Raw genomic sequence first — 26,546 nt, 5'->3', positions numbered from 1 at the left:
TGTGTGTGCGCTGTACTATTGTCGTGCCTCTAATGCACCAAGTGGTGCTGTGGAAACACACCACAGGGTGTCCTCTAGGCTTTTATTGCAGATCTGGGCCCCAAGCAGTTCCCTGCTATCAATGCCTTTGCTGAACATGAGTGTTTGTTACCACAAAAACGTTATAAAATTGGTCTGCCGCTGGAGGCCTATCTGTGTGGTGACTCTTCAGTCATCCTGGCCATGACCGCAGCTGTTATTGGGACAAGAAACACAAAGAATTGTCCCAATAAAACAACTGGTTATTAGCCAGGTTCATCTACAGTTGCAGTTAGCAGGTACTATGGACATGTGAGTTTCACAGTGATCCACCACAGAGCTCCTCATCACAGTTAACAGTCAGATTGAAGGAAATTTAGCACCTCATCATGACTTTATTTTAAACCCAGCTCTGAGACTGACATGATGAAGGATGCCCCATCTGTCTGAGGTGTTTATGGAGCTTGTGAGATGTGGACTGCACTTAAGCGCACAGCACCACCCTGTGTCCAATCCATGTTTAGTCCAAAAGAAACTACATGCATGTGAACCTGGACGGTGCATTTAAACTCAGCCACCGCCTCCACGACTGTATTTTGTTTAGCTGGTGACGCTGCAGTCTTCTTCTCTCCTCCCTCTTCTCTGCGGCACTTTTCACTCCTCATACAGCATTAAAATCCCCTCACACACACTCACCCTGAAGCCTACGTTTCACAGCATCGTCACAGCAGCAGATGAGTAGATGGCGAACACACACACACACACATACACACACACAGAGAGAAAGGAAAGACGTCATTAAACCACGCTCTCCTCATTCATGCGCCTCTCCTTTTCCTTTTGATGGCTGATTCAGGCTTTGCATTAAAAAAAAGAACAATAACTGACACGGATGAAAAAAGACAGCAGTGTTTAACATTTTGTTTGTGTGAATAATATTTTATTGATTTAACATCTTAACCAACATTCTCTCCAGCTCTGACAGAACACTTTGCACTAAAACCCTCATAATCTAAAAAGAAATTTGAAGACGTCATTAAAACCAGGAAGGTAAAAATCTCTGTACGTGTGGATATTACTCGCTGTGTGCCCCAAGATCTCATTTTCACCTACAAAGAAGTGTTTAATGAAACAAATCGGGGAGGATATTTGTCAGGATTTAAATGCATTTTATCACACAATTTAAGTAAGTAAGCAAGGATTACTTTATGAAAAGGGGGAGAGAAGATGCTTCTACTAACCTGACAGCTATTAAAAGCATTTTAATAAGAGGAAAAGATGCTATATATCCTCTTGTTTAGCTATGATGGCTTCAAGGCTCGCCACTCCTTAACGAGTCTCATTGTAGCAGCCTCAATATCAGAGAATAAACTTCACCTCCTGAATTTCTGGTTTAAATGCCCAAATTTCTACCAGCTAGCTCACAGTCGATGTTTAGAAACTTTAAAAAAAAATCTGCATCAGTCAGGTTTATCTGGAAGCTGAAGCCTCACTCACAAAATATACAGTAATGTCATGTTTTTCTTTTTTTTTGTAGCAGTGTACAGTAAAAATGTAAATACAAAAGGATTTAGCAGCAGGTTGGCCTAAATGTTTGAGAGAAAAACCTGCAACCAGAAGGTCACAGGTTTGATCCCCACAGCAGAAAAAGAGTCCAGAGCGTCATGCTCGCTCGCTGCGACTACCTCTAACAGCACCAGCTAAACGCCTTCAATATAAATCTATTTCATATCATCTCAAAAAGCTCACACGTTTCCTTCAAGACAAACAAAATCAGGCCAAAAATATCCTTTCTACTCCTGATTCTAAGGAATATGAAAATAATTACAGTTTAAATTGAAGGGATGTTTGCTTGAAAAAAAGCAATTATATATTTGTATTTACATAAAGATTGCTCTGGCCTGTGCCATAATGGTTTGGATCTAATCGTAAAATCTCGTCTCTGATGCTGATGTGATGATTCACTTACAGCACATTTCACACACATACACACACAGACAAACAATAAATAAAGAGGCAACCTGACATGTTTACATTCAGAGAAACCTTAAAAACCAAAACAAAATCAGATAAATAATAATAATAATCAGGACTAAACACAACTCAAAAACTGTAACAAAAAGATACAGCAGTCACATGGAAAATGAAAAAAAAGTATATATTACTCTGTAGCTGTAATCATGATGCTGGTTGATGAAATGTCATCATATTTCCTCACATTCATACCTCAGTTATTAAAATATAAAATAAAGACTTGACAGCAGTTTCACGTTGCAACCTCACCAACAACAAACGACGTTTAAGATTTCATACAGCATCCTCAGTAGTCGAAGTCCGTCACCTGGCGGGTTGATGTCGTGCTGGTCGAAGATTCACCTGTTCGCGTTTCCGTGGTAACCAGGTGCCGAGTGACCCTGGTGGTCTTGGTCACCATGGTGACAGTTCCCTCCTCAGTGGAGGAGACTTGGTGCTCCTCGGACGTTTGCTGCGTGGCGTAGTCGAGCCCGGAGGTGTGGAGGCAGAAGGAACCCGAGACATCCATCGCGCCTCCAACCTCCCCCTTCCGTTGCGCCTGAGGAGAACCCTCCGGAGTTATCTGGAGGAAGCCTGGAGGGAAGAGGAGAGGAACCAGACAGGACAAGACAAGGAAAGGAAACAAGGAGATGAGAAGAGAGGAAGATAGTAGGGAAAAGAAACTTAGACTTTTGTAGCAGAGACAAAACAGGAGATGACATATTAATAATTCATATAACAAAAAAAACACATCAATATCAGAAGGTCTCCCTACAAGTTAGGCTTCGTTAGCACTATGTTTGATGTCAGTTTTCAGTGTAGCACATTAGAAGAGCTTAGGTGTACTTCTACCAGGAAGGTAGATCCCTTTTTTCCTAAACTTCACCAAGTAGTTTTTGTGCCTAAACATGTTTGAAGGAAACATAAGCTGTGTTTATAACATCTGTCGAAACTCTAAATTAAGTACAGTAACAGTGCCATGGGGGGCGCAAACCGTAGCCTTCTGGGCGAAAGTCTGGAGTAACAGCATCCGTCAGGTATGTTTTTTTGCTGTGCTCAGATGGTGTCGGGGCATAAGCCCAGATGTGCTGTTCTGACCACCACACTGTGTGAACAGTGTTCAGTGAATCTACTTTTACATTTCAGAGTGCAGAAAGCAGACTTGTGATCTTCTTACCTGTAGAGTGTGGCTTCAGGGTGATTTTTGGGACCTTGAACCAGGATGATGATTCCTTTTCCTCCGACTCCCTGCTCTCCATCTCACTCCACGTCTGGACCTTTGTGGAGCTGAACTCCATGGTGTAACCAGGAGGGGACTCTGAGCTGTCCCTGTCCAGCATCTCTGTTCTGGCATGAGATGACACCACCTCTTTCGACGACTCTTCGCTGATTCCTCCAAAAGTCATCTTCCCTGTTTTCAGTTTAAACCCTTTAACATCTCCTGCTGGTGAATCTTTTTCTAGTTTCACTCTCATTTCCGGGTCGTGCTCCATCTTGCTGTATGGACTGGTGAACTCCACCTTTGGAAGTTTGATTTTACCACTGGATGTCCCTTTATCGTCCATGGAGCCTTTGTGAGGACTTGCATCTTTTCCACCATTGACACTTGAACTGTCTTCCTTCAGCGTGACATCAAATGACCCTGATTTTCCAGGAGAAAATGACATTTTGGGTTTTTTCATCTTCCCTCCTTTTGACTTCTCCTCTTCCTCCTCCTCCTCTTCCTCCTCTCCTCCTTCTGAGCTCACAGCAGCTGATTTTTCTTTGGACTTCCCAAAGCTTGACTTCAGTTTGAGTTTGGGCATCTTCACTTTGACGTCCACTGTCTCAGCCTCAGCTTTTGTCTCCTCTTTCTGCAGGCTCGTGCTGGTGGGTTCATCTGTCGAAGAAGGATTTACCAAGACAAACACAGCTTTCTTTACTCTAGGCATTTTAGGGCCCTCATACTGGATTTCAGGCCCATAGAGGTGAATTCTTTCCTCAGGAGAAGACAAGGAAGGTAACGGGACACCAAACTTTGGGATTTTGATTTTCTTGTCTTTTTCTGATTTGTCGTCATCTTCATCTTGTGACGTCCCAATATCGAAGTCTATGTCTGGTATCCTGGGGACTTTGACTTCTGCACTTGATGGTGAGAGCCCCCCCTTTCCTCCTGCTTTCAGACTAACAGTCGGTGGCGTAACCTCCGGCACTGTGACATCAGCATGAACATCTTTATGCCCGTTTTGTGTTTCAATTTCAGCACCTTTTGCGTCTGTTTTCTTTTTCGGCATTCCAATCTTGAATTTGGTTCCTTTGACTTTTGGCCCTTTTTTGCCCTTTTTGCCACGGACTCCAGCGGTGTTGAGGTCCAAGTCTGGCAGTTCAACTTTTTTCCTGTCCTTTGTGTCCTCTCCTCCTACAACAACCTCTAGGTCACCTTTCGGACCTTTAATATCTATCGTTGGCATCTTTACTTTCAGACCTTTGTGCTCTCCTTCAACATGAAACTCAGCTCCTCGAGCCCCCGTGTCCCCCGTGGCTTCAACCAGTGGTAAACTAATCTTTGCTCCAGTGGCCTTTGGTAGTTTAACATCTGGACCTGTGACTTCCATCTCTAATGCAGGTACTTCAGTGCTTTTACCTTTAGGAAGTGAAATATCAACCTTTGGCATCTTGATATGTGGCAGGTTGATGCCTCCTCCCTCAGTGTCAGTACTCCCTTTAGGTATTGATAAGGCCACATTTGGCATCTTGAACTGTCCTCTTTCTCCTGGAGTGTCCACTTCTGGACCGTCAACTGAAGCTTTTCCTTTAGGAAAAGATATGTCAACTTTTGGCATCTTGAACTGTCCTCCATCACCTTTGAATTCAGCTTTGGGACCTTCAATCTTTCCTTTTTGTAGTGAAATGTCGACTGAGGGCAAAGTGCCCCCCATTTTCTCCATTTCCAGCTCTGCTCCTTTGATTTTGCCAGGTTTTCCTTTAGGTAATGAAATATCAACACCTGGCATTTTCACATGAGGCATTTTGAATTTCCCTCCTGTGCCTGCCTCCATTTCAACTTCTGGACCTTCAATCGTTCCTTTAGGTAGTGAAATATCAACTGAGGGCGCACTAAAGTGTGCCTTTTCTCCTTTTATAGCCACTTCTGGACCTGTCACTTTTCCTTTAGGTAGTGAGATGTCAACATCTGGCATTTTCATATGAGGCATTTTGAATTTTCCTCCTTCTATCTCAACTTCTGGACCTTCAACCTTTCCTTTAGGTGATGAAATACCAGGCGAAGGTAAAGTCACAGTTGGCATCTTAAATTTAGCACCTTCTCCTTTTACATCTACCTCTGGGCCTCTGACTTTCCCTTTAGGCAGAGAAATATCAACATCTGGCATTTTCATATGAACCATTTTGAATTTACTTCCAGCCTCTCCTTCCATTTCAACCTCTGGGCTCTCAATCCTTGCTTTGGGCAATGAGATGTCAACTGAAGGCATTTTCATGTATGGGGTTTTGAATTTGTTTCCTCCATCTCCTTCAATTTCAACATCTGGACCTTCAATTTTTCCTTTGGGCAAAGAAATATTAACGTCTGGCATTTTCCAATGAGGCATTTTGAATTTTCCACCAGTGGTCACTTCCATGTCAACATCTGGACCTTCCACCTTTCCTTTGGGTAGAGATATGTCAACATCGGGCATTTTCATGTGAGGCATTTTGAATTTTCCTCCAGTACCTCCCTCTACCTCAACATCTGGTCCTTCAATCTTTCCTTTGTGTAATGAAATGTCAACAGAAGGCATGCTGACTTGTGGCATCTTGAATTTTCCAGCTCCCCCTTTGAGCTCCACATCTGGACCTTCAATTTTGCCTTTTGGTAGAGATATGTCAACATCTGGCATTTTCACGTGAGGCATTTTGAGTTTTCCTCCACCTCCTTTTAACTCCACTTCTGGTCCTTCAATCTTTGGAGACTTTCCTTTTGGCAGGGACACATCCAGGTCTAATTTGGGGATCGAAACATCAATTGTTGGCATTTTGGGAATTTTCAGGTTTCCGTCATAACCTTTAATATCAGCTTCTGATACATCAACTTCTGCGTTGGGGAGGAGAACCTCTGTCTCTGGGGTTTTAGCTGTGGGTAGTGACAGCTCAACAGAGGGCATTTTGAGCTTGGCCTTACCGTCTGCCTCCAGTTTAGCATCAACATGTCCCTCGGGTAGTTGAACTTTTGGTGATGATACTTTAAACCTGGGGAATTTCATTTTGTACTTTGACTTGTTCTCTGGACACTCTACATTGATTTCTGGTTCAGGAATGCCAATTCGACCCTTTTTCACTTTAACATCTACGTCAGGACCAGACACTGACACATCTTTTTTGGATATTCCGAATGAGGGCATTTTGATTTTAGCTTTTTTCACCTTGACTTTACCGTCTCCATCAAACTCCACTGATGGTGCCCTAATCTCTCCTTCCACCTGTGGTGGACTCAGTGAAATGTCTCCTTTGGGCCCTGATACCTCTAACCCACCACTCTTTGACTTCCCACCAAACCTTGGAAGAGTAAAACTGGGAACCTTGAGGGAGACATTAGGTAACTCAAAGGAGCTGCCTGAAGACGGTCTACCTCCCTCTGCTTTCAGTAGCTCCACTTCCAACGTATCACTTTTAGGTTTGGTGCGGCCAAAGTCTAGATCCACCTTTGGGGCAGAGATGTCAACTGTTGGTAGTTTGACTGTGGGTAGTTTGAGGGATGCACCTGCACCTTCTACACCTCCGGCTGGCATGGTGACCTTTCCTTCCTTCAACTCAAGTCCTTCTACATTGAGATCACCCTCAGGAAGGTTCATCTTTGGAAGTGAAACATCAAGTTTGGGCATTTTGAATTTTCCTCCTTTTACTTCAGGACCCTTGATACTGAGGTCAGTATCAGCTTTACCTGTGGGCAATGAAAGGACAGTGTCTGGCATGCTGATTTTTCCACCTTTGAATTCAGGACCTTCAACATCTATCTCTGGTCCTTTAGCTTTCATTTTAGGAAGAGAGATGTCAATAGAGGGCATGTGGAACTTGCCTCCTTTGCCAGCAGGTCCTTCAAATTTAACTTCCCCTCCAGCTTTTCCTTTGGGGAGTGAAATATCAATGTCCGGCACCTCAATCTTCCCGCTCTTTATATCTGGACCTTTCAGTTTAAGATCTGCTTCTGGGAGACTCACTTTGGGCAAAGAGACATCAAATGTTGGCATCTTAATCTTCCCTCCCTTCACATCAGGACCTTCAAGATCAAGGTCACAACCCAGTTTTTCTTTAGGGAATGAAATGTCACCTTTAAGTTCTGGTCCTTCAATGTCAACATCAATCTTTGGGAGACTGATTTTGGGTAAAGAAACATCAAACTTCGGCATTTTGAATTTACCGCCCTTCATCTCAGGACCTTCAACATCAAGGTCACCCTCCAGTTTTCCTTTAGGAAGTGAAACATCAACAGTTGGGATTTTGATCTTTCCTCCTTTGAGATCAGGACCCTCAAGACTGACATCTATGTCAGGAGATTTCAGTTTTGGCAAAGAGACATCAAAGGATGGCATGTTTAGCTTTCCACCTTTGAATTCATGACCTTCAATGTCTATGTCTGGTCCTTTAGCTTTCATTTTAGGAAGAGAGATGTCAATAGAGGGCATGTGGAACTTGCCTCCTTTGCCAGCAGATCCTTCAATTTCAATTTCTCCTCCAGGTTTTCCTTTGGGGAGTGAAATATCAATGTCTGGCATTTTAATCTTTCCTCCTTTCATATCTGGACCTTTTAGTTTAAGATCTGCTTCTGGGAGACTCACTTTGGGCAAAGAGACATCAAATGTTGGCATCTTAAACTTCCCCCCCTTCACCTCAGGACCTTCAAGATCAAGGTCACCCTCCAGTTTTCCTTTGGGAAGTGAAATGTCACCTTTAAGTTCGGGTCCTTCAATGTCAGCATCAACTCCTTTGGCTTTGAATTTAGGAAGAGAGATATCCAGTGAGGGCATGTGGAACCTGCCTCCTTTACCATCAATGTCAACATCCACATCAGCTTTTCCTTTTGGGAGTGAAATATCTGTTTTTCCCTTCATATCTGGTCCTTCAATGTCAACATCAATCTTTGGGAGACTCACTTTGGGTAAAGAAACATCAAACTTTGGCATTTTGAATTTACCGCCCTTCATCTCAAGACCTTCAACGTCAAGGTCACCCTCCAGTTTTCCTTTGGGAAGTGAAACATCAACAGTTGGGATTTTGATCTTTCCTCCTTTAATATCTGGACCTTTCAGTTTAAGATCTGCTTCTGGGAGACTGACTTTGGGCAAAGAGACATCAAATGTTGGCATCTTAAACTTCCCCCCCTTCACCTCAGGACCTTCAAGATCAAGGTCACCCTCCAGTTTTCCTTTGGGAAGTGAAATATCACCTTTAAGTTCTGGTCCTTCAATGTCAACATCAATCTTTGGGAGACTCACTTTGGGTAAAGAAACATCAAACTTTGGCATTTTGAATTTACCGCCCTTCATCTCAGGACCTTCACCATCAAGGTCACCTTCCAGTTTTCCTTTAGGAAGAGAAAAATCAACAGTTGGGATTTTGATCTTTCCTCCTTTAAGATCAGGACCCTCAAGGCTGACATCTATGTCAGGAGATTTCAGTTTTGGCAAAGAGACATCCAAGGATGGCATGTTTAGCTTTCCACCTTTGAATTCAGGACCTTCAACATCTATCTCTGGACCTTTATGTTTCATTTTGGGAAGAGAGATGTCAACAGAGGGCATGTGGAACTTGCCTCCTTTGGCAGCAGGTCCTTCAATTTCAACTTCTCCTCCAGCTTTTCCTTTGGGGAGTGAAATATCAATGTCTGGCATTTTAATCTTTCCTCCTTTCATATCTGGACCTTTCAGTTTAAGATCTGCTTCTGGGAGACTCACTTTGGGCAACGAGACATCAAATGTTGGCATTTTGAACTTCCCTCCCTTCACCTCAGGACCTTCAAGATCAAGATCACCCTCCAGTTTTCCCTTCATATGTGGTCCTTCAACATCAATCTTTGGGAGACTCACTTTTGGTAAAGACACATCAAGTTTAGGCATTTTGAACTTCCCTCCCTTTATGTCAGGACCTTCAAGATCAAGGTCACCATCCAGTTTTCCTTTGGGAAGTGAAATGTCACCTTTAAGTTCTGGTCCTTCAATATCAACATCATTCTTTGGGAGACTCACTTTGGGTAAAGAAACATCAAACTTTGGCATTTTGAATTTACCGCCCTTCATCTCAGGACCTTCAACATCAAGGTCACCCTCCAGTTTTCCTTTGGGAAGTGAAATATCAAGAGTTGGGATTTTGATCTTTCCTCCTTTAAGATCAGGACCCTCAAGGCTGACATCTATGTCAGGAGATTTCAGTTTTGGCAAAGAGACATCGAAGGATGGCATGTTTAGCTTTCCACCTTTGAATTCAGGACCTTCAACATCTATCTCTGGTCCTTTAGCTTTCATTTTAGGAAGAGAGATGTCAATAGAGGGCATGTGGAACTTGCCTCCTTTGCCAGCATGTCCTTCAAATTTAACTTCCCCTCCGGCTTTTCCTTTGGGGAGTGAAATATCAATGTCTGGCATCTCAATCTTCCTGCCCTTTATATCTGGACCTTTCAGTTTAAGATCTGCTTCTGGGAGACTGACTTTGGGCAAAGAGACATCAAATGTTGGCATTTTAAACTTCCCTCCCTTCACCTCAGGACCTTCAAGATCAAGGTCACCCTCCAGTTTTCCTTTGGGAAGTGAAATGTCACCTTTAAGTTCTGGTCCTTCAATGTCAACATCAATCGTTGGGAGACTCACTTTGGGTAAAGAAACATCAAACTTTGGCATTTTGAATTTACCTCCCTTCATCTCAGGACCTTCAACATAAAGGTCACCCTCCAGTTTTCCTTTAGGAAGTGAAACATCAACAGTTGGGATTTTGATCTTTCCTCCTTTAAGATCAGGACCCTCAAGGCTGACATCTAGGTCAGGAGATTTCAATTTTGGCAAAGAGACATCAAAGGATGGCATGTTTAGCTTTCCACCTTTGAATTCAGGACCTTCAATGTCTATGTCTGGTCCTTTAGCTTTCATTTTAGGAAGAGAGATGTCAATAGAGGGCATATGGAATTTGCCTCCTTTGGCAGCAGGTCCTTCAATTTCAATTTCTCCTCCAGCTTTTCCTTTGGGGAGTGAAATATCAATATCTGGCATTTTAATCTTTCCTCCTTTCATATCTGGACCTTTCAGTTTAAGATCTGCTTCTGGGAGACTCACTTTGGGCAAAGAGACATCAAATGTTGGCATCTTAAACTTCCCTCCCTTCACCTCGGGACCTTCAAGATCAAGGTCACCCTCCAGTTTTCCTTTGGGAAGTGAAATGTCACCTTTAAGTTCTGGTCCTTCAATGTCAACATCAACTCCTTTTGCTTTGAATTTAGGAAGAGAGATATCCAGTGAGGGCATGTGGAACCTGCCTCCTTTACCATCAATGTCAACATCCACATCAGCTTTTCCTTTTGGGAGTGAAATATCTGTTTTTCCCTTCATATCTGGTCCTTCAATGTCAACATCAATCTTTGGGAGACTCACTTTGGGTAAAGAAACATCAAACTTTGGCATTTTGAATTTACCGCCCTTCATCTCAGGACCTTCAACATCAAGGTCACCCTCCAGTTTTCCTTTGGGAAGTGAAACATCAACAGTTGGGATTTTAATCTTTCCTCCTTTCATATCTGGACCTTTCAGTTTAAGATCTGCTTCTGGGAGACTGACTTTGGGCAAAGAGACATCAAATGTTGGCATTTTAAACTTTCCCCCCTTCACCTTAGGACCTTCAAGATCAAGGTCACCCTCCAGTTTTCCTTTGGGAAGTGAAATGTCACCTTTAAGTTCTGGTCCTTCAATGTCAACATCAATCTTTGGGAGACTCACTTTGGGTAAAGAAACATCAAACTTTGGCATTTTGAATTTACCACCCTTCATCTCAGGACCTTCAAAATCAAGGTCACCCTCCGGTTTTCCTTTGGGAAGTGAAACATCAACAGTTGGGATTTTGATCTTTCCTCCTTTAAGATCAGGACCCTCAAGACTGACATCTATGTCAGGAGATTTCAGTTTGGGCAAAGAGACATCCAAGGATGGCATGTTTAGCTTTCCACCTTTGAATTCAGGACCTTCAACATCTATCTCTGGACCTTTAGCTTTCATTTTAGGAAGAGATATGTCAATAGAGGGCATGTGGAACTTGCCTCCTTTGCCAGCAGGTCCTTCAATTTCAATTTCTCCTCCAGCTTTTCCTTTGGGGAGTGAAATATCAATGTCTGGCATCTTAATCTTCCCGCCCTTTATATCTGGACCTTTCAGTTTAAGATCTGCTTCTGGGAGACTGACTTTGGGCAACGAGACATCAAATGTTGGCACCTTAAACTTCCCTCCCTTTACCTCAGGACCTTCAAGATCAAGGTCACCCTCCAGTTTTCCTTTGGGGAGTGAAATGTCAACATTTGGCAGTGTGGTGTCGGGACCTTTGAGGCTGATATCTATGCCTGGAGACTTCACCTTTGGGAGTGAGATGTCACCTTTGACTTCAGGACCTTGAATGTCAACATCAACTCCCTTTGTTTTGATTTTAGGAAGAGAGATATCCACTGAGGGGAGGTGAAACTTGCCACGTTTATGTCCCTCAATGTCAATGCCTCCCTTCACCTTTCCCATTGGAAGTGAAATATCAGCCTCTGGAAGGTTCTTCTTTGGAAGTGAAATGTCAAATTTGGGTTTTTTGAGTTTACCTCCTTTTACTTCAGGACCCCCAAAACTGACATCTACTTCAGCTTCTCCTTTAGGAAGAGAAAGGTCAATCTCTGGCATGCTGATTTTTCCTCCCTTCATTTCAGGACCCTCTATGTTGATCGCCGGTCCTTTAGCTTTCATTTTAGGTAGAGATATATCAACAGAAGGCATGTGGAACTTTCCTCCTTTACTTCCCTCAACATCTCCCTCTGCTTTTCCTTTGGGCAGTGAAATATCAATGTCTGGCAACTCAATCTTCTTGCCCTTAATGTCAGCTCCTTTTAACTTGACATCACCTTCAGGGAAATTTACCTTAGGTAACGAAATATCAAATTTGGGCATTTTCATCTTTCCCCCTTTGCCTTCAGGACCATCAATGTGTATATCAAGACCACCTTTTGCTTTTGGAAGTGAAATGTCAACAGTTGGTATGTTGATATGTCCTCCTTTAACATCTGGACCTTTGAGGCTGACGTCCACCTCAGGAGATTTTAATTTAGGTGCAGAAACATCCAGTGATGGTATGTCAATCTTTCCACCTTCAGGGCCTTTAATATCAACACTCACATCCTTGGGTTTAATTTTAGGAAGATTGATATGGACTGACGGCACATGAAACTTGGCTCCTTTAGACTCAAGGTCAACATCTCCCTCTATTTTTCCTTTAGGAAGTGAAACATCCACAGTTGGCATGTCCATTTTCCCTTTAATCTCAGGTCCCTGCATTTTCATGTCAACCTCTGGAAAGTTCATTTCTGGAAGTGAAACATCAAATTTGGGCATTTTGAATTTTGCAGTTTTTCCTTCAGGTCCTTCAACATTTATGTCTGCTTTGACTTTTCCTTTTGGAAGTCCAGTATCAAAAGACGTGATCTCAATACTCCCATCTTTCCCTGACTGGATGTCAATATCAATATCCCCCTTTGTTTTTCCTTTAGGGAGTGAAAGGTCAATTTTGGGCATTTCAAACTTTCCACCTTTGACTTTTGGACCTTGAAAATGAAAATCTCCTTCAGGGAGTTTTATTGCGGGAAGGGTGATGTCCAATGATGGCAGGCTGAATTCACCTCCTTCACCTTCGATATTGATGTCACCTTCTAGCTTTCCTTGAGGTGGCGAGATGTCGATTGTCGGCATTTTTATTTCCCCACCTTTGATTTCTGGCCCCTCGATGTCCATGTCTCCTCGCTTTGCTTTGATTTTAGGGAGGGAAACATCAACTGACGGTATATGAAAATGTCCACCTGTAGATTTAGTTTCTAGGTCTCCCCCTGTTCTTCCTTTTGGCAGAGAGATGTCAATCGATGGTCCCTCAAGCCCAATATTTCCCTCAGGCATCTTCATCTTTGGCCAGGACACATCAAATGTCGGCATCTTAAACTTTCCTCCTTTGCCTGAGGGTCCTTCAATATCCATCTTACCCTCTGCTTTTCCTGTAGGAAGTGTTACATCAATTGTAGGCATGTTAATTTTGCCTCCTCTGATCTGGCTTCCCTTCAGATCCAAGTCAGGACCTTCGATGTCAATGTCACCTCTCTGCATTTTGATCTGTGGCAGCGACACATCTAAAGAAGGCATCTGGAACTTCCCTCCTTTGACATCAGGACCCTCAATCTTCCCATCTGGTGACTTCATTGCAGGTAGAGAAATGTCGAGTGAAGGCATGTTAAACCTTCCTCCTCCTTTGACATCAGGTCCTTCAATAGTGACATCTCCCTCTGTGGTTTTCATTTTTGGGAGCGAGACATCAAAAGTTGGCATTTTAAACTTTACACCACTGCCCTTGAGCTCCACATCGCCCTCTATGTTTGGCTTTGGGACTTCAGGGCCTTCCAGCTTCACGTCTCCTTCGGGCAGCTTCATTTTTGGCAGAGAAATGTCTATGGAAGGCATGTTAAATTTGCCTCCTTTAATCTCACCACTGTCAATGCTTCCCTGGGGAACGGAGATATCAACAGCAGGCATCTCGATTTTTCCACCTTTAATTTCAGGTCCTTCCAAAACAATCTCTCCTTCAGGCAACTTCATTTTTGGAAGAGATATATCCCATGCTGGCATTTTAAGCTTGCCTCCTTTCCCCACAGTGTCAACCTCACCTTTGGCTTTACCTTTTGGTAGAGAAATATCGACTGAGGGTGCATCAATTTTCCCTCCTTGTATGTCGACTTCAGCTCCAGATGTTTCTATTTTAGGGAGTTGGACATTGAATGAAGGCATTTTGAACTTCCCTCCTTTTCCAGATGGACCTTCTATTTCAAAGCCACCCTCCATCTTTCCTTTAGGCAGAGATATGTCAACAGAAGGTGCCTGGATTTCTAGTTCACCCTTTAACTCAGGCCCTTGTATGTTCACCTCTGGTTGTTTCAGCTTTGGTAGAGAAACATCAATGGTGGGCATTTTTAATTTTCCTCCCTTCCCTTCTACTTCTATGTCTCCACTGGCTTCCACTTCACCCGTCTTCATTTTAGGAAGTGAGATGTCAAATGACGGTAACTGAAAATTTCCTCCTCCTTCAACCTCAGCTGTATGCGCTTTACCTTTAGGAAGCGTCAGGTCTACTTTGGGCATCTTGAACCCCCCTTCTGGTCCCTTTATATTTGCTCCGTCTGATGACATTTTTGGGAGTGATAAGTCAAAATCTGGCATTTTGAACATTCCATCTCCACCAACGTAAAAGTCCATATCCACATCTCCGCCTTCTGGTTTCACTTTTGGCAGAGAGATGTCAATAGAAGGCATGCTGAACTTCCCTCCACCTTCTGGACATTCAATTTGAGGTGATCCTATCTTTGGTAGCGAGATGTCGACCTTCGGCATGGAGATTTTGGGCCCCTTAAAAGTTCCCTCTACCTCATCAGGAATTCGCCGCCCGGTGTCCAGTTCCACATCAACATCCGGCACAGAGATGTCAATGGCAGGCATGATGACTGCTGCTTTTCCAGATCCTGAAAGGTGTATGTCAGACTTTCCTTTTACTTTTGGTAAAGAAATATCTACAGAGGGCATCTGAATAGAGGCACCTTTTCCTGAGATGTCACCTTCCATCTTTGCTTCTACTTTTGGAGGTTTTACCTTGATGTCACCGTCAATCTCATCCGAATAACGAGAGAGTCTCACTTTGGGCAGTTTTAGCTTTGGCATCCTGAGCTTTGCATCCCCTTTGCCTCCATCTACATTAATTTTACACTCTGCTTTGCCAGCTCCTCCTTTAGGAGCTTTGATTTCCACTGTGGGTAAAGATGCCTCAGCTTTTCCTGAAGGAAGGGCAAACTCCACATCGGGCGCCGTAAACTTTGATCCTCCTTTATCCACGCTGATGTCTTTATCACCAGACAAACTGAACTCCACAGGTGGTGCCTGGATGCTTAGACCCGGCGGCTTCAGCTCCACGGATCCAGTTTTCAAAGCAGAGCCTGACTTTGTGTGTTTCGTCCTTGGAAATGTGATTCCAAACTTGTGTTCTTTTCCTTTGGTTTTTACTTTAGCTCCAGATATTTCAGATGAAGGGATGTTCACCTGTCCCTCAAATCGTCCTGTTTCCATTTTTGCTCCGGTCTCTGCTCCAGCATAGCCCTTTGTTTTCATGCGGGGGAACCTGCAAAAGAAAACCCAAAGATTTACCCTCAACACATTCAAAAATCAACCTGCTGTAATCGTACGCATTTAAAAAATTAACTGACCTGATCTTTCTCTTCGACTTCCCCACAGCTCCTCCTGCTTCCACTGCTACCACCTTCACACCTTTCCTTTGTTTAAATTTGGGGAGGGAAAACTCTACGTCCACATCACTCATCTCCAGCCGGGGCGGCGTTCCCTCGATCACCAGCTCCTCTCTGCGCTTCTCCTTTAGCCTCTTCAGACCAAAACGGCCTCCTCTCTTCTTCTTGGCCTTAAACGGCTTGGTGCCCTTCACACTCTGAAAACACACACAGATACTCCCACATTCAAAATCTGCAAATAAATGAATTTAAAAAAAAGATGAATAATAGATTACCATCTTGGCCACCTTGGCTTTGGGACCTTTGACCTCTACACTGGGCATCCGAGGCCAAATGCTGACCTCTGCTCCAGGGACGGTCCTCTTCAGCTGGAAGCTGACCTTATAAGGCTCTGCACACTGAAGGATCTTCAGAGCGTCTTCATACCTCACGTTGTCAAAGTAGACCTTTGCACTCAGTAGCTGGTCACCTTCACATGGACAACATTATCCAGTGTAAAACAACACACACAAAAACAAACAGTGAAACTCTGTTCATTATATTCACACAGCCATAAGAAGGCAGAGGATTTATGTGAACACCAGTACCTTGCTGTAGACTGAGGTGTTTAGCAGCTGGAGAGTCTTTGAGGACGTCTTTAACAAAGATTCCTCGCTCTCCTCCACCTGTCACACTGTAGCCGCTGGCTCCGGCCTCTGCCTCCGTCTCCAAAAGGATTTCCACAGACTTGGAGGCTTCCTCCACACTCTGACACACACACACAGACACACACACACACACAAGATATAAGAATGTTTTATCTCCATTCGGTTTCAGTCTGTTGTCATTTCTGCAGTGTCATGAAAGTAGAGGAAGAGAGAGGTAAGCCATCACGAATACAATAAGATTTAGCTTAATTGTCCACAAAATACACATTTAATGAAACATTTTTGTCTGTTCCGTCTTTATTTTCTGTCAATTAGAGAGTGATTTTAAAGCTACACCAGCTCCAGAACTGTATTATATCTCCTCCAACTCTCAGTTCAGTGTGTGCAGGATTTACTGTACAGTTATTTGTCACTTCACACTTTACTTCTGAATCCATCTTATCCATTAAGCTGTCACTGAGGAAAGGTCATTCTATTCTCGGTCTGCTTTCACTTTTACACAGAGTGTCTGAAGGAACAGAGTTCTCACTGTCTGCTCGTCCGTTGGCTCTGAGTCCATCTCCGGTTGGGCCAGCTGGCAGGTCGACTCTCTCAGGTGACTTCTTTTCTGACTCAACACCTTCTTCAGCTCTGCATGGAGCTTCTCCTTCTGCACCTGCAGACAGCATTAGAAACGAGATGACCCACAATGTCTATGTAGTTTGAATGAAATATGATTATTACTGTATGTACATAACATATAACTGTAATCTAATGCATCACAATAACAACCAGCAGGTGTCACTGTCTTTCGATGAGCCCCTAAAGTTGTTAACGTTCTGCTTTTTGTGTGTTAAGACTGTTTACAGGCGCTCAGAGTCCGAACACCTGCGTCTGATCAGCCACATTCTGTGGTGTTTTGTTGCCCAGCTGCTGGCGGTCGACTCGTGCTGCTGCATGAAAAGACTTTCTGCTGAGCCTGTAGAAGTGAAAGCTTGTTTATGTGGTGGACAGTGACCTCAGCAGATCAGGCCTGCACCATTGTGATGCAGTGTTTTTTTTTTTTTGTATGAGGTCTGGTGGCTGCTGGAGGTCAGGCTGTCGGTCACAATGCTGACTTCTCCTCTGTGAATATGTGACAATAACAATGTAGCTCGTAAAAATTTTTAACGTGCTTTGAATGCAGAGCTTTGAGGGTCCTGAGGTCGGTTTTACATGGACTCACAATGGCAGCAGGTGCATGTGAGGTACACCTGATCTCAGTTCAATCAGTTTCTTTTCTTTTAAAATGTTTGATTTTCATTTTCGTTTTTGACTCTGGTGCAGCACCTATGAACACACTGTTCCCTCCCTGGAGGAACATATCACTGCATCCTGTGGTGTGTTATTACGTGTGTGTGTGTGTGTGTGTCTCACCACTCTCTCAGGGCTCTCCTGCTCGTCTGTGGAGCCGCTGTGGTGAGGGTTGCGTTGCGGGGCGGAGGGGGATCTGGCAGAGGGGGGCGACCGCCTCTTGTCTTTTACCTGCACACAGATCAGAAGGTGATGCAGCAGCCGGTTTTTCAGTGGTTTCACCCTTTAACTAAGAAGATTCTCTGAGCCTGCAGGATGGAACACCATGACTGTGATGAGAATTCAGACTATTTATTTCTCCGCTCTGTGGAGGAATGTCGCAGCTCTCAGTTTGACTGCACCGTCTGCGGGCGCTCTAAACTTTGTGTGCATGAATAAAAGAAGATGTGCAGGCTGTGCGCTGCTCTGAGCTGCTCTGTATGCTCGTCATGCTGCTCCTACCATCCACTCAACACATGGGTGTAAAAGCACAGGATGAAATATGAACCAGGCATTGATTGCAATTTGAATGGTCGAAATAAAGAGACACTTTGTAAGAATCATACTTTAATTCTGAAGTGGTTTAATGCCTGCAGGTCTTTATTTCATTTTAATCTCTTGTTTTTCTCACAGTGCTGCTTTTATTGTGCCTTCAGTCAACGTGAACCGGACTCAGGTCCTTTCACCTCTGACTGCTTTTTCTGGAGGAAACTTGTCACACTCCAGCATCCCGTGTCTCCTTCCTCTACTTGTTTCATGAACTCGTAGGTAATCTTGTAAAACATTCTTTCCCAAGTCATTGCCTGTGCGTGTCTGACACCTTCAGCAACCTTCCGGAGCACAAGGCGAGCTGAGCGTCCCAAAAATAATCATGTGTGCCAGCTAAATCCTGTCATACACACAATGGTCCTCCTGAAAATAACCTGTTGTTCACGTGGCTTTAAACAATTCAGTCATTTGAAATTCAGGCACACCATCAATGTGCATCATAACATACACCAACATCTGTCAGCACTTGCTCCATAGAGTGAAATAATTTAATATATAATAATAACAAATGTGATAAATCAACTACACCTCCACATTTGTTACACGGTCAAATCCAGAAAACTGGATTGAGGGACCCGGAGCTGCTCCTGAACTTGTGACAGGTGGTCTTATATAAACAACACATTCTCACGCCCATCATGCCCCTGCTGGATTCTTGGTCAGGGTCACAAACAGGAGGAAGAAATACCTATAAATACTGATATCCAGGAGACCTCAAGGGTCACCCTCATTCTCTGTTCTCCAAAGCTTTCAGCTGCTATTTGGTTAAAGTAAAAAAAAAAAAGCACAAAATCTTGGTCAGGTTTTGTTTCTTAGTTGCCGTGGCAACAAGTCTTATTGCATCCACGATATGATTCTATGGGGTTGACCGTCATGGTCTGTTTAGTTTTTCATTCCTGTTTTTCAGGAACAGGAAGTTCAGCAGAGAATCTGCTGCCAAACATCTTCCTGGTTACTTTGGTTTGGTTAATGTTTGTATTTACAGCTGTGTGGGACTTACAGCTGGATCTCTGGTCTGGTTGAAACCATGGCTGTCCTCTTGGTCTCTGTCAGAGTCTGAAACACAACAACAACAAAAAATCAGATCATCCCTTTAACTGAAGGAGTCGAGTGTGTTGAATGTTCTGAATAAAATCAGGGACAACCTCAGTAAATGTTGTTTCAGTGGACATTTGACAGCTCTGACATGCCTTCACAACACCTCGGTGTCATGTGCCTGTAAATTAGCCCCAGTAGCATTCTTAAGGAAATATAATGTCAGGTATTCATGTCAGGCTTGAGCATGTGGAGTTACAGATGATACAGTGACAAGGTTGTCAGTTTGCTGGCAGTCTTCACATTCTTTCCGTGGTCCCAGTTATTCCTCTGCACGCTGACCCGACCCAAAACCACCCACACAACCTTTATCTTATAACAATCACAATCAAAAACTCAAGTTTCCTACTGCCTGTGAACGCATCTTGAATCTGTGCGACTTGGCGATGTTATTTTTTGGTTTTGTGCATTGTATAAACGACCGAAGAGAATCCACAGAGGTAAAGATTTCACATTTCATCAGGTATTTTGGAGATGAGGGAGCAAATGTGCTACGGAATCAATCCACATTGACACCAGCTGCACACAATCAGAAGAACACAACAAGACAGCTGCATTTATATCCTGAGACTCAATGCAGAGCTGTGAAACTTTGGTGTTTGCCTGTGTGCACATCCACAGAAAATTATAGACAATTCCGACAAAATAAAAGCCAACAAGAAATCAAAAAGGAGCTCTGTGTGATACACTGTAGCTGACATACAGTAGAGGTACTTTTCAAAGATAATGTTCATTGCCCTGGTTGTATGTATAGGAGGAAGTTATTGATCTGCCTTTTACTGTTAAAGGTAGGGTAGGAGATTTTGAAAACTCAGTGAGAGTCAGCCAGATTTCTAAAGTAAACACACGCCCCGTTCTCTCGAGCTCATCCCGAAGCCACGCCTCTCAACCAGCCTGTGACTTCGGCTATCATGCACGTACCTCTCTGGTGCGCACAGAGCAGGAAGAGAGTGACAACCAGCCAACTATACATGCAGGGGCGCCTCGTAGGATTGGCTGATGTTTTTAGTGTTTTATAGCTTCCACAGATGATTCATATTCTTCATTTTAAAGCAAAACTGCCGAACTAATCGGTTGCTATCGGATTGTAAAGAGAAGTTACACTAATTTAACAAAAAGTGCATCAGAATGAAATCTCCTACCCGACCTTTAAAATGAATAAAGAGCCCATCTACTTTTACTGTTCATTCTGTTTCAATCTTCCTCTTAGCTATTATAAGAGGAATCAAAGCTAAAGTTGCTCCAGCAGACAATAGGCTGTAAGCAGAGTGTCACACAAACTCATACTTTTGTGCAAAATCAGCTGCTTCTGATCTGATCAGACTCACAGTTCTCCTTCTCTGCAGTCCTCCCTTCATGTGATCACTTTTTTAGCTGCCTTAGTTTTTACTACGCGTGTATGTGTGTGTGTGTGTTTGTAAGACAGACAGCCCATCTGCGTGTGTAAATTTGTATGTGAGGGCATGCGGTGTGAGCGTGGATGTCGTGCCTGTTTGGGTGGGTTGGTGGTATCCGGTGTCTGTAGCAGGTCAGAGGAACACATAACACACATTCAGCGCTGCCAGCCGAGGAGCAGAGCAAGAGGCCGACACTTTATACAAAGAGTGAGACGCTCTTAAGGGATGAACGCGTCAAAACGGGCCCTGACTAACCACTGGTGAATCACTGACTGCTGGTATTTCACGACCTCCACACTGATAAGGAGGTTTGATGACGACTGAGCTAACAGGATCCATTTAAAGCACTCATGAGATTAAAAAAAAAAAGACAAACTGAGATGTCCAGCCTGCAGCGTTGATGTCCGGGCATCCTAAGTGTTACTGTTATACTATTTTTGTGCTGAGTGATTGACATTCTTTCAGGTTGTGCAGTGACAACAGGTGCAGCCACTACACTGCTGGATGAGGGCGTAATATGGAACAGTTGCCACCGATGTGTTTCATTAAACTGGAGTAGACACAACAAAGAAGGAAGACTGTTGACGCGAAGAGTCTTCTGTTCATTTCCACTTTAACATAGTTAGGTTTGGTGCAGCCGCCTGTGAAGGAGATCAGCTGTAGTTCAAGTTGTTGTGTGCACCTGACAGCAGCGGCTCTGTGCTGCAGACAGGCAGCAGCAGGTGGAGGAGCGGCACTCCCTGGACGGGAACGGAGGAATGAGCGGATGGCAGAGGAGGAGGTGAAGATTTGGAATGCCTCATAGCTTGGTCTTATTATAGGTCAGACTCACATCTGCAGGCCTCCACAGGCCTGATGGCTGCCCCGGTACGCACGGACCCTCCAGGTGTAACACTGTTCCTGACAGCAGTGCTAGTCCTTTGTGGTCCATTATTTCTGAAGAACATCCCGTTGCTATGCAGAACTGACCGTTGCTATGGATGCTGTAGAAAAGGATCACATCCAATCTGCGTAAATGATTGACTTAAATAGCAATTCAGGATGAGAAGAACCCTCAAACTTCCATCAGCCTGTCTGATCAGCTGATCAGCTACTATATTATATATTTGCTAGGCTAACAGAGCAGCTCGCTAGCTGAAGCCTGTCATAGTGATAAAGAATATTGGCTATATTAGCATTTGATTTTTTTTGTTCATAGTGTAGTCCTCCTCCTCCTCCTCTTCCTCCTCCTCCTCCTCCACACAGCCATGTGATGCAGACACTCAAACAGGGACTGAACCTGGGAGGGACGTTAGAGGGACATTTTTGTTTTTTGATCAAAGTGCTTTGTTCCCTACAGTAAAAATAATAAAAAAAATGATTTTAAAAATCTAAAAGCATGCTTCATGTCAAGATCCTCGCTGCCACAACATTTGCAGACTCTTCCTGTTGTTAAACCGCACACAACCAAACAAGCGCAAAGAGTTTCCACCCAGATGAGCCGGAGCTGTCAGCCGCTCTGCAGTTCGTCTAACAGGAGCTGGATTAAGTTGTCTCACACAGATTTGATGAAGTGGGCGGGTTTGTTTGTGAAGTCAGGAAAAGGCAGCTTACTTTCAGCCTCAGTCTGTGCTTTCTTTGACAGGTTTATGTGCTGGGATTACATTCAAATACTGCCCTGCTGCTGCAACCATGACCTGAAGAGACCAGGCTTCATGCTCCCACTGGTCAGAAACACAAATGTTCCTCTGTCTCCCCTCATAAATAACAGAATATTTTGTTTATCAGTGTCCTCCAAAACAATCCATAGGACAATGCAAAGAGGCTAAAATAGATGCTCCATGTAAACATTTGGGCGTCTGCAGGCGGCGGCGCTGAGCGCCGTTTCCTCACTGCTGCCTGTTCCCAGAAACACGGGTGTTATTTCAGGTTTTCTTCACTTTGGCCTCGTTCACACTGGAGAAAGTCATTCCAGCTAGAGTAGGATTGTATCTGGATAGTCTTTAAGCTGGATACGTTCAGACCTATTTTCAAATCTGGCTATCACACAAGCGTGTCCGCACTCAATCCGGCTTAATCCGGCTTGTTTGCTGTCCTCCAAACCACTAGGTTGCGCCTCTTAATATACAGAGTCCGTTCAGGCCGCGGTATGACCGCGTGTGCGCATGCGCCGTGCGTTTTTTTGTCCCGTGTCGCGCCCCGTGAACCGGAAGTAGCACATCGCTAACCAGAAGTAGCATGTCGCTAACCGGAAGTATCACATCGCTAGCCAGATTCGCTAGCCACATTTGGGTTCACACCTGAGCCATATTTGAGCCAATCCGGCCAGATTGAAATCAAACTGGATACAGCCGGATTAGAGGTTTTCACACTCATCTGGATACATCTGGATGTGGCCCTAATTCCGCTTTAGCCAGATTTATTTCCCCAGTGTGAACGGGGTATTGAACACATCATTTCTGAGGACCTTTTTGTCCACACAACCATCTTCTCTGTGTTTGTAGCCGTCAGTATTCATGCACCAGTTCTCATGGCCGTTGTCTCTCTAAAAGTGCGACCGCTCCATCTGACCGGCTCAGACGTCTCTCAGGGAATGTGAGGGTGTGACACAAGCCGAATAGTTTGTGTCGTCCTGCTCTGACTTCCAGCAGTGGCCTCATGAAACTGACCCTGCTTCCATAATCCTGTTCTAAGCCTATTAGAAATGGACAAGGTAATAATATTATAGTTGGCTCAGTAAGGGTGTCCACCCAAAGAAAACAACCACTAATCTGCCCTTTAAAACATTGATCAACGTAGCGGCGACGCATGACGGACAGCTGGGGATGTGTTTGTGATTTATTTCTAGACGGAGGTATTATCAGTGCAGGCAAACACTTTTTTCTCTCCTCCACTTACATAAGAGTTCACACACACACACACACACACACACACAGAGGAAATACCGCAACACTTTTTCAATCGGTGACAGCCGGAGCAGATAACAGAAACCTTACTGGATCCAAATTTAGGACAATCACAAGACCAGAGGAGGGAAACTGCTTCTATTCCCGACACCGGACTGACCGTAAACAACAGCAGAACTTTGTCCTGCTGGAGGACAGAAAAAGACGAAATACAGCAGAAAGTAAAAAGGACACGGTCGAAAAGAACGACATTATGTCATAAAAACAAATAAAGCAGCAACGTCTAAACTTCATCCTGTCAGCATCATGGTGTCGCCATGGCAACCAAGCTTAAACAGCACAGACTTAATTTGAGATTCTACTATAAATAAATACCAAACTCTCGTTGGCAGCAAACAGTGAGCATAAACGCCAATTAAAGGGCCAATTCACTCAAATCACAGACAAACATGTTGAAATGTTGCTGCAGCAAAGGTGGAAAATATCCAGTTTTATGAGGGACTCTGTTTAGTAACTGTTGTACACACTGCAGTGTTCACAGTGACGCCTGTGCACCATCCAAACTGTAGCTCCTGATGCTTTCTGCCTGTGAACCATGCCACAGAGATCATGTTATATCATGTCAGTTTAATGGAGCCCCTATTTTCTGTGTGTAAAAAAAACTGCAGTTGTCCATTTGAGGCTCCAAGAGTGAGGTAATCTTTATAGACCTCCATGTTAAAATGTACTACAGCATGCTTCATACACTTCTGTTTCTATAGGTTAGAGATTTTTCTGTAGATTATTTGTTGGTTCTCTTCATATCAAGTGAGGCAGCTCTGCCTCTGCTGTTTAAGTGTTCAAAAAAAAAACAACAACCTGAAACTTAACCAAGAAACACACCGCTGCATTTAAATTAAAATACATAAATAAAATAATGAATTAAAATAAATCAAATTAAACCAGTAAATGACTATAAAGGCTGTAACCATGTGACAATACGTCATAAGAAATGACATTTTAAAGTACTAAATAACAGTAAATGTGCAATGAAATAAATCTGATTCTGATCCCTTGATTCCCACTGGGAAAATTTCGGAAGTGTTTTCACTTTAGATAAAGTGACACACACACACACACACACACCAGACCATTGAAGCTCGGTGAGATAGATCGCAGCGTGCTTCCTGCACATTACAGACATCAGATGGACAAAACAAGACACACCCGCAGGCGTCAGCCTCTGGACAGGAAATGCCTCCATAAACAGGAAACAGATATTTTTGACAGATTTACTTCTCACACACACACACACACACACACACAGCTGACTGACATGTGATTTTTTTTTACACTGTAAGTTTAAGTAAACAATAGATTCCTAACTATTGACTGACACGTGCTGCATGTGGTGTCTCTGTTTACAGGACTCTTCCTTCCTGTTAAATCCTCTCATCATACGCCCCCCCCCCCACCCCCTCATGAAGGCCATAATCAACTCTTGACCCTGCTTGACCCTTTGAATGCTGGACTAAAACTGACCCCACCCGGAACCCCCAAACACCACCCAACGTCTGTCGCCAGGAAACCGCTATCATCATCCATCATTTCATTTCTGACGTCATTCGCTCTGAGGACACACACACACACACACACACACACACATTATACCTGCTTTTTTCCACACATCCTCCTGACCAGCATCTTATCACACAGTATGGTCATTTATAGGAGTTCCCCCAGCAGCCTGGGATCCCAAGCCAGCAAGCACTTGCCTGCCTGCCTTGCTCTAGCCTCCATATTTGCATTGAAGGTCCTGATCGCTGCATCCTCCTCTACCAGGGCCTTCAAAATGGAACGGCCTCATCAGATCAATTTATACCACTACAGCATCTGCTGCCCCCCCCCCCCCCCCCAAAAAAAACAAAAACAAAAAAAAACAATCATACATGCCATTATGTAACCCATTGGCACACATGTGTGGATGATCTTCCATCACAAAGCGGGTGTGTTTTGGCTCTGACTCCTCTGTACCCACTTTGGGCCAGAACACATACCAGGCTGAGGGGCGAGTTCTGTGCCGAGCTGGAATTGGAGGCCAGAGGGATCCTATGACCATCACACTGCAGCTGTCGCTGGTGTGTAACATTAAGACAGGGGCTATTTGAAAAGAGCGCGCACAGCCAGCAGCAACTCTGACAGCCTGGCAGTGTGAGGGCATGTCGCCACACCCAGAGCTGGGTCAAGTTGTCCTTACACTTAAATTGTTGACGTGAGATGTGAACTCCTCAATGAGCTCTTCATGCACTTTATTTCTGACACGCTTACCTTGTTTTTCACATAAACTGTAAACCTGTGAAAGCCATGTGTAGTTTTTAAGTGTTATTTGAGCCACGTCTCATTACAAAACACTCCTATAAACTCAGAGTGTGTCACGCTGCGAATAGTTACCATAAACCTCAGTGAATACTCGAGTGTTTGTATCCAGCAACTGGCATGCTGGAATAAACACAGCGGCAGCTGTCTTACCAAAACTGTCTTTGCATTTAAACAGCACGCTATTGTTATGCTCTCCAAAGTCAGCAATGTGGAGTCTCCATAAACTACTCTGCACTGCTCTGACTGCTCCTCAGCTGCCAGACCTTACAGCAGCATTTCAGAGAGCGCAACAAAGTTTAGAGTTGTGCAGAGAAGATGAAGAAGAAGAAGATTTAATGCTGCAGACATTCTGAGGGACACCTGCTCTCCTCTCCCACTTCCTCCAGCCAGAAGGAGTCAGCAGGCTGCTCCGTGTCACCACACTTTATTAAAGCACACAGCCTACCTTAATTTTCAGCCTCAGCGTGTCTCCTCCTGTGGTTCAGAGGTGACAGACCTCCACCTGCAGCAGCACAACTTCAATCTCAGACTCTTGCTTCTCTTCCTAGAACTCCTTCGCTCTCTCTATCTCACACGCTCTCTTCCTGGCAGTCCTTCCTTTGCTTTCTGTTGGTATGTTTTTCCTCCTCTTTCTTTCCTTCTCTCTCTCTCTCTCTGTTTCTCTCTGTGTCTGAAGCCTTTGCCCCTTGTCACCAGCCAGCCTGTTGCTCCCCTCACTGAAACCTCAGGCCTGGCTCGGGCC

General features: G+C 44.0%; 1 protein-coding gene across 4 annotated transcripts; it reads right to left on the bottom strand.

Moving 5' to 3' along the window:
• Positions 1-936: 936 nt before the first annotated feature.
• prx (periaxin) lies at positions 937-26,546 on the bottom strand. 4 transcript variants are annotated; one of them, XM_028420163.1, is made up of 10 exons: positions 26,250-26,546; positions 19,070-19,125; positions 17,605-17,712; positions 16,739-16,864; positions 16,150-16,309; positions 15,838-16,031; positions 15,524-15,759; positions 8,475-15,438; positions 3,209-8,132; positions 937-2,625 (listed from the first exon to the last, which is right to left on the bottom strand). In XM_028420163.1, the coding sequence occupies exons 4-10, from the start codon at positions 16,766-16,768 to the stop codon at positions 2,339-2,341; spliced, it is 12,795 nt and encodes a 4,264-aa protein (XP_028275964.1). In that variant the 5' UTR covers positions 16,769-16,864; positions 17,605-17,712; positions 19,070-19,125; positions 26,250-26,546; the 3' UTR covers positions 937-2,338. The 4 variants fall into 4 exon arrangements, with proteins under 4 accessions (XP_028275964.1, XP_028275963.1, XP_028275961.1 ...); XM_028420162.1 differs by having other exon boundaries at positions 3,209-10,460; positions 10,617-15,438; XM_028420160.1 differs by having other exon boundaries at positions 3,209-15,438.

Source organism: Parambassis ranga, chromosome 13 (genome assembly GCF_900634625.1).
Source record: "Parambassis ranga chromosome 13, fParRan2.1, whole genome shotgun sequence".
Taxonomy (NCBI): Eukaryota; Metazoa; Chordata; class Actinopteri; family Ambassidae; genus Parambassis; species Parambassis ranga.
The sequence above is the reverse complement of the archived record's forward strand: the minus strand, read 5'-3'. Positions and strand labels throughout refer to the sequence as shown.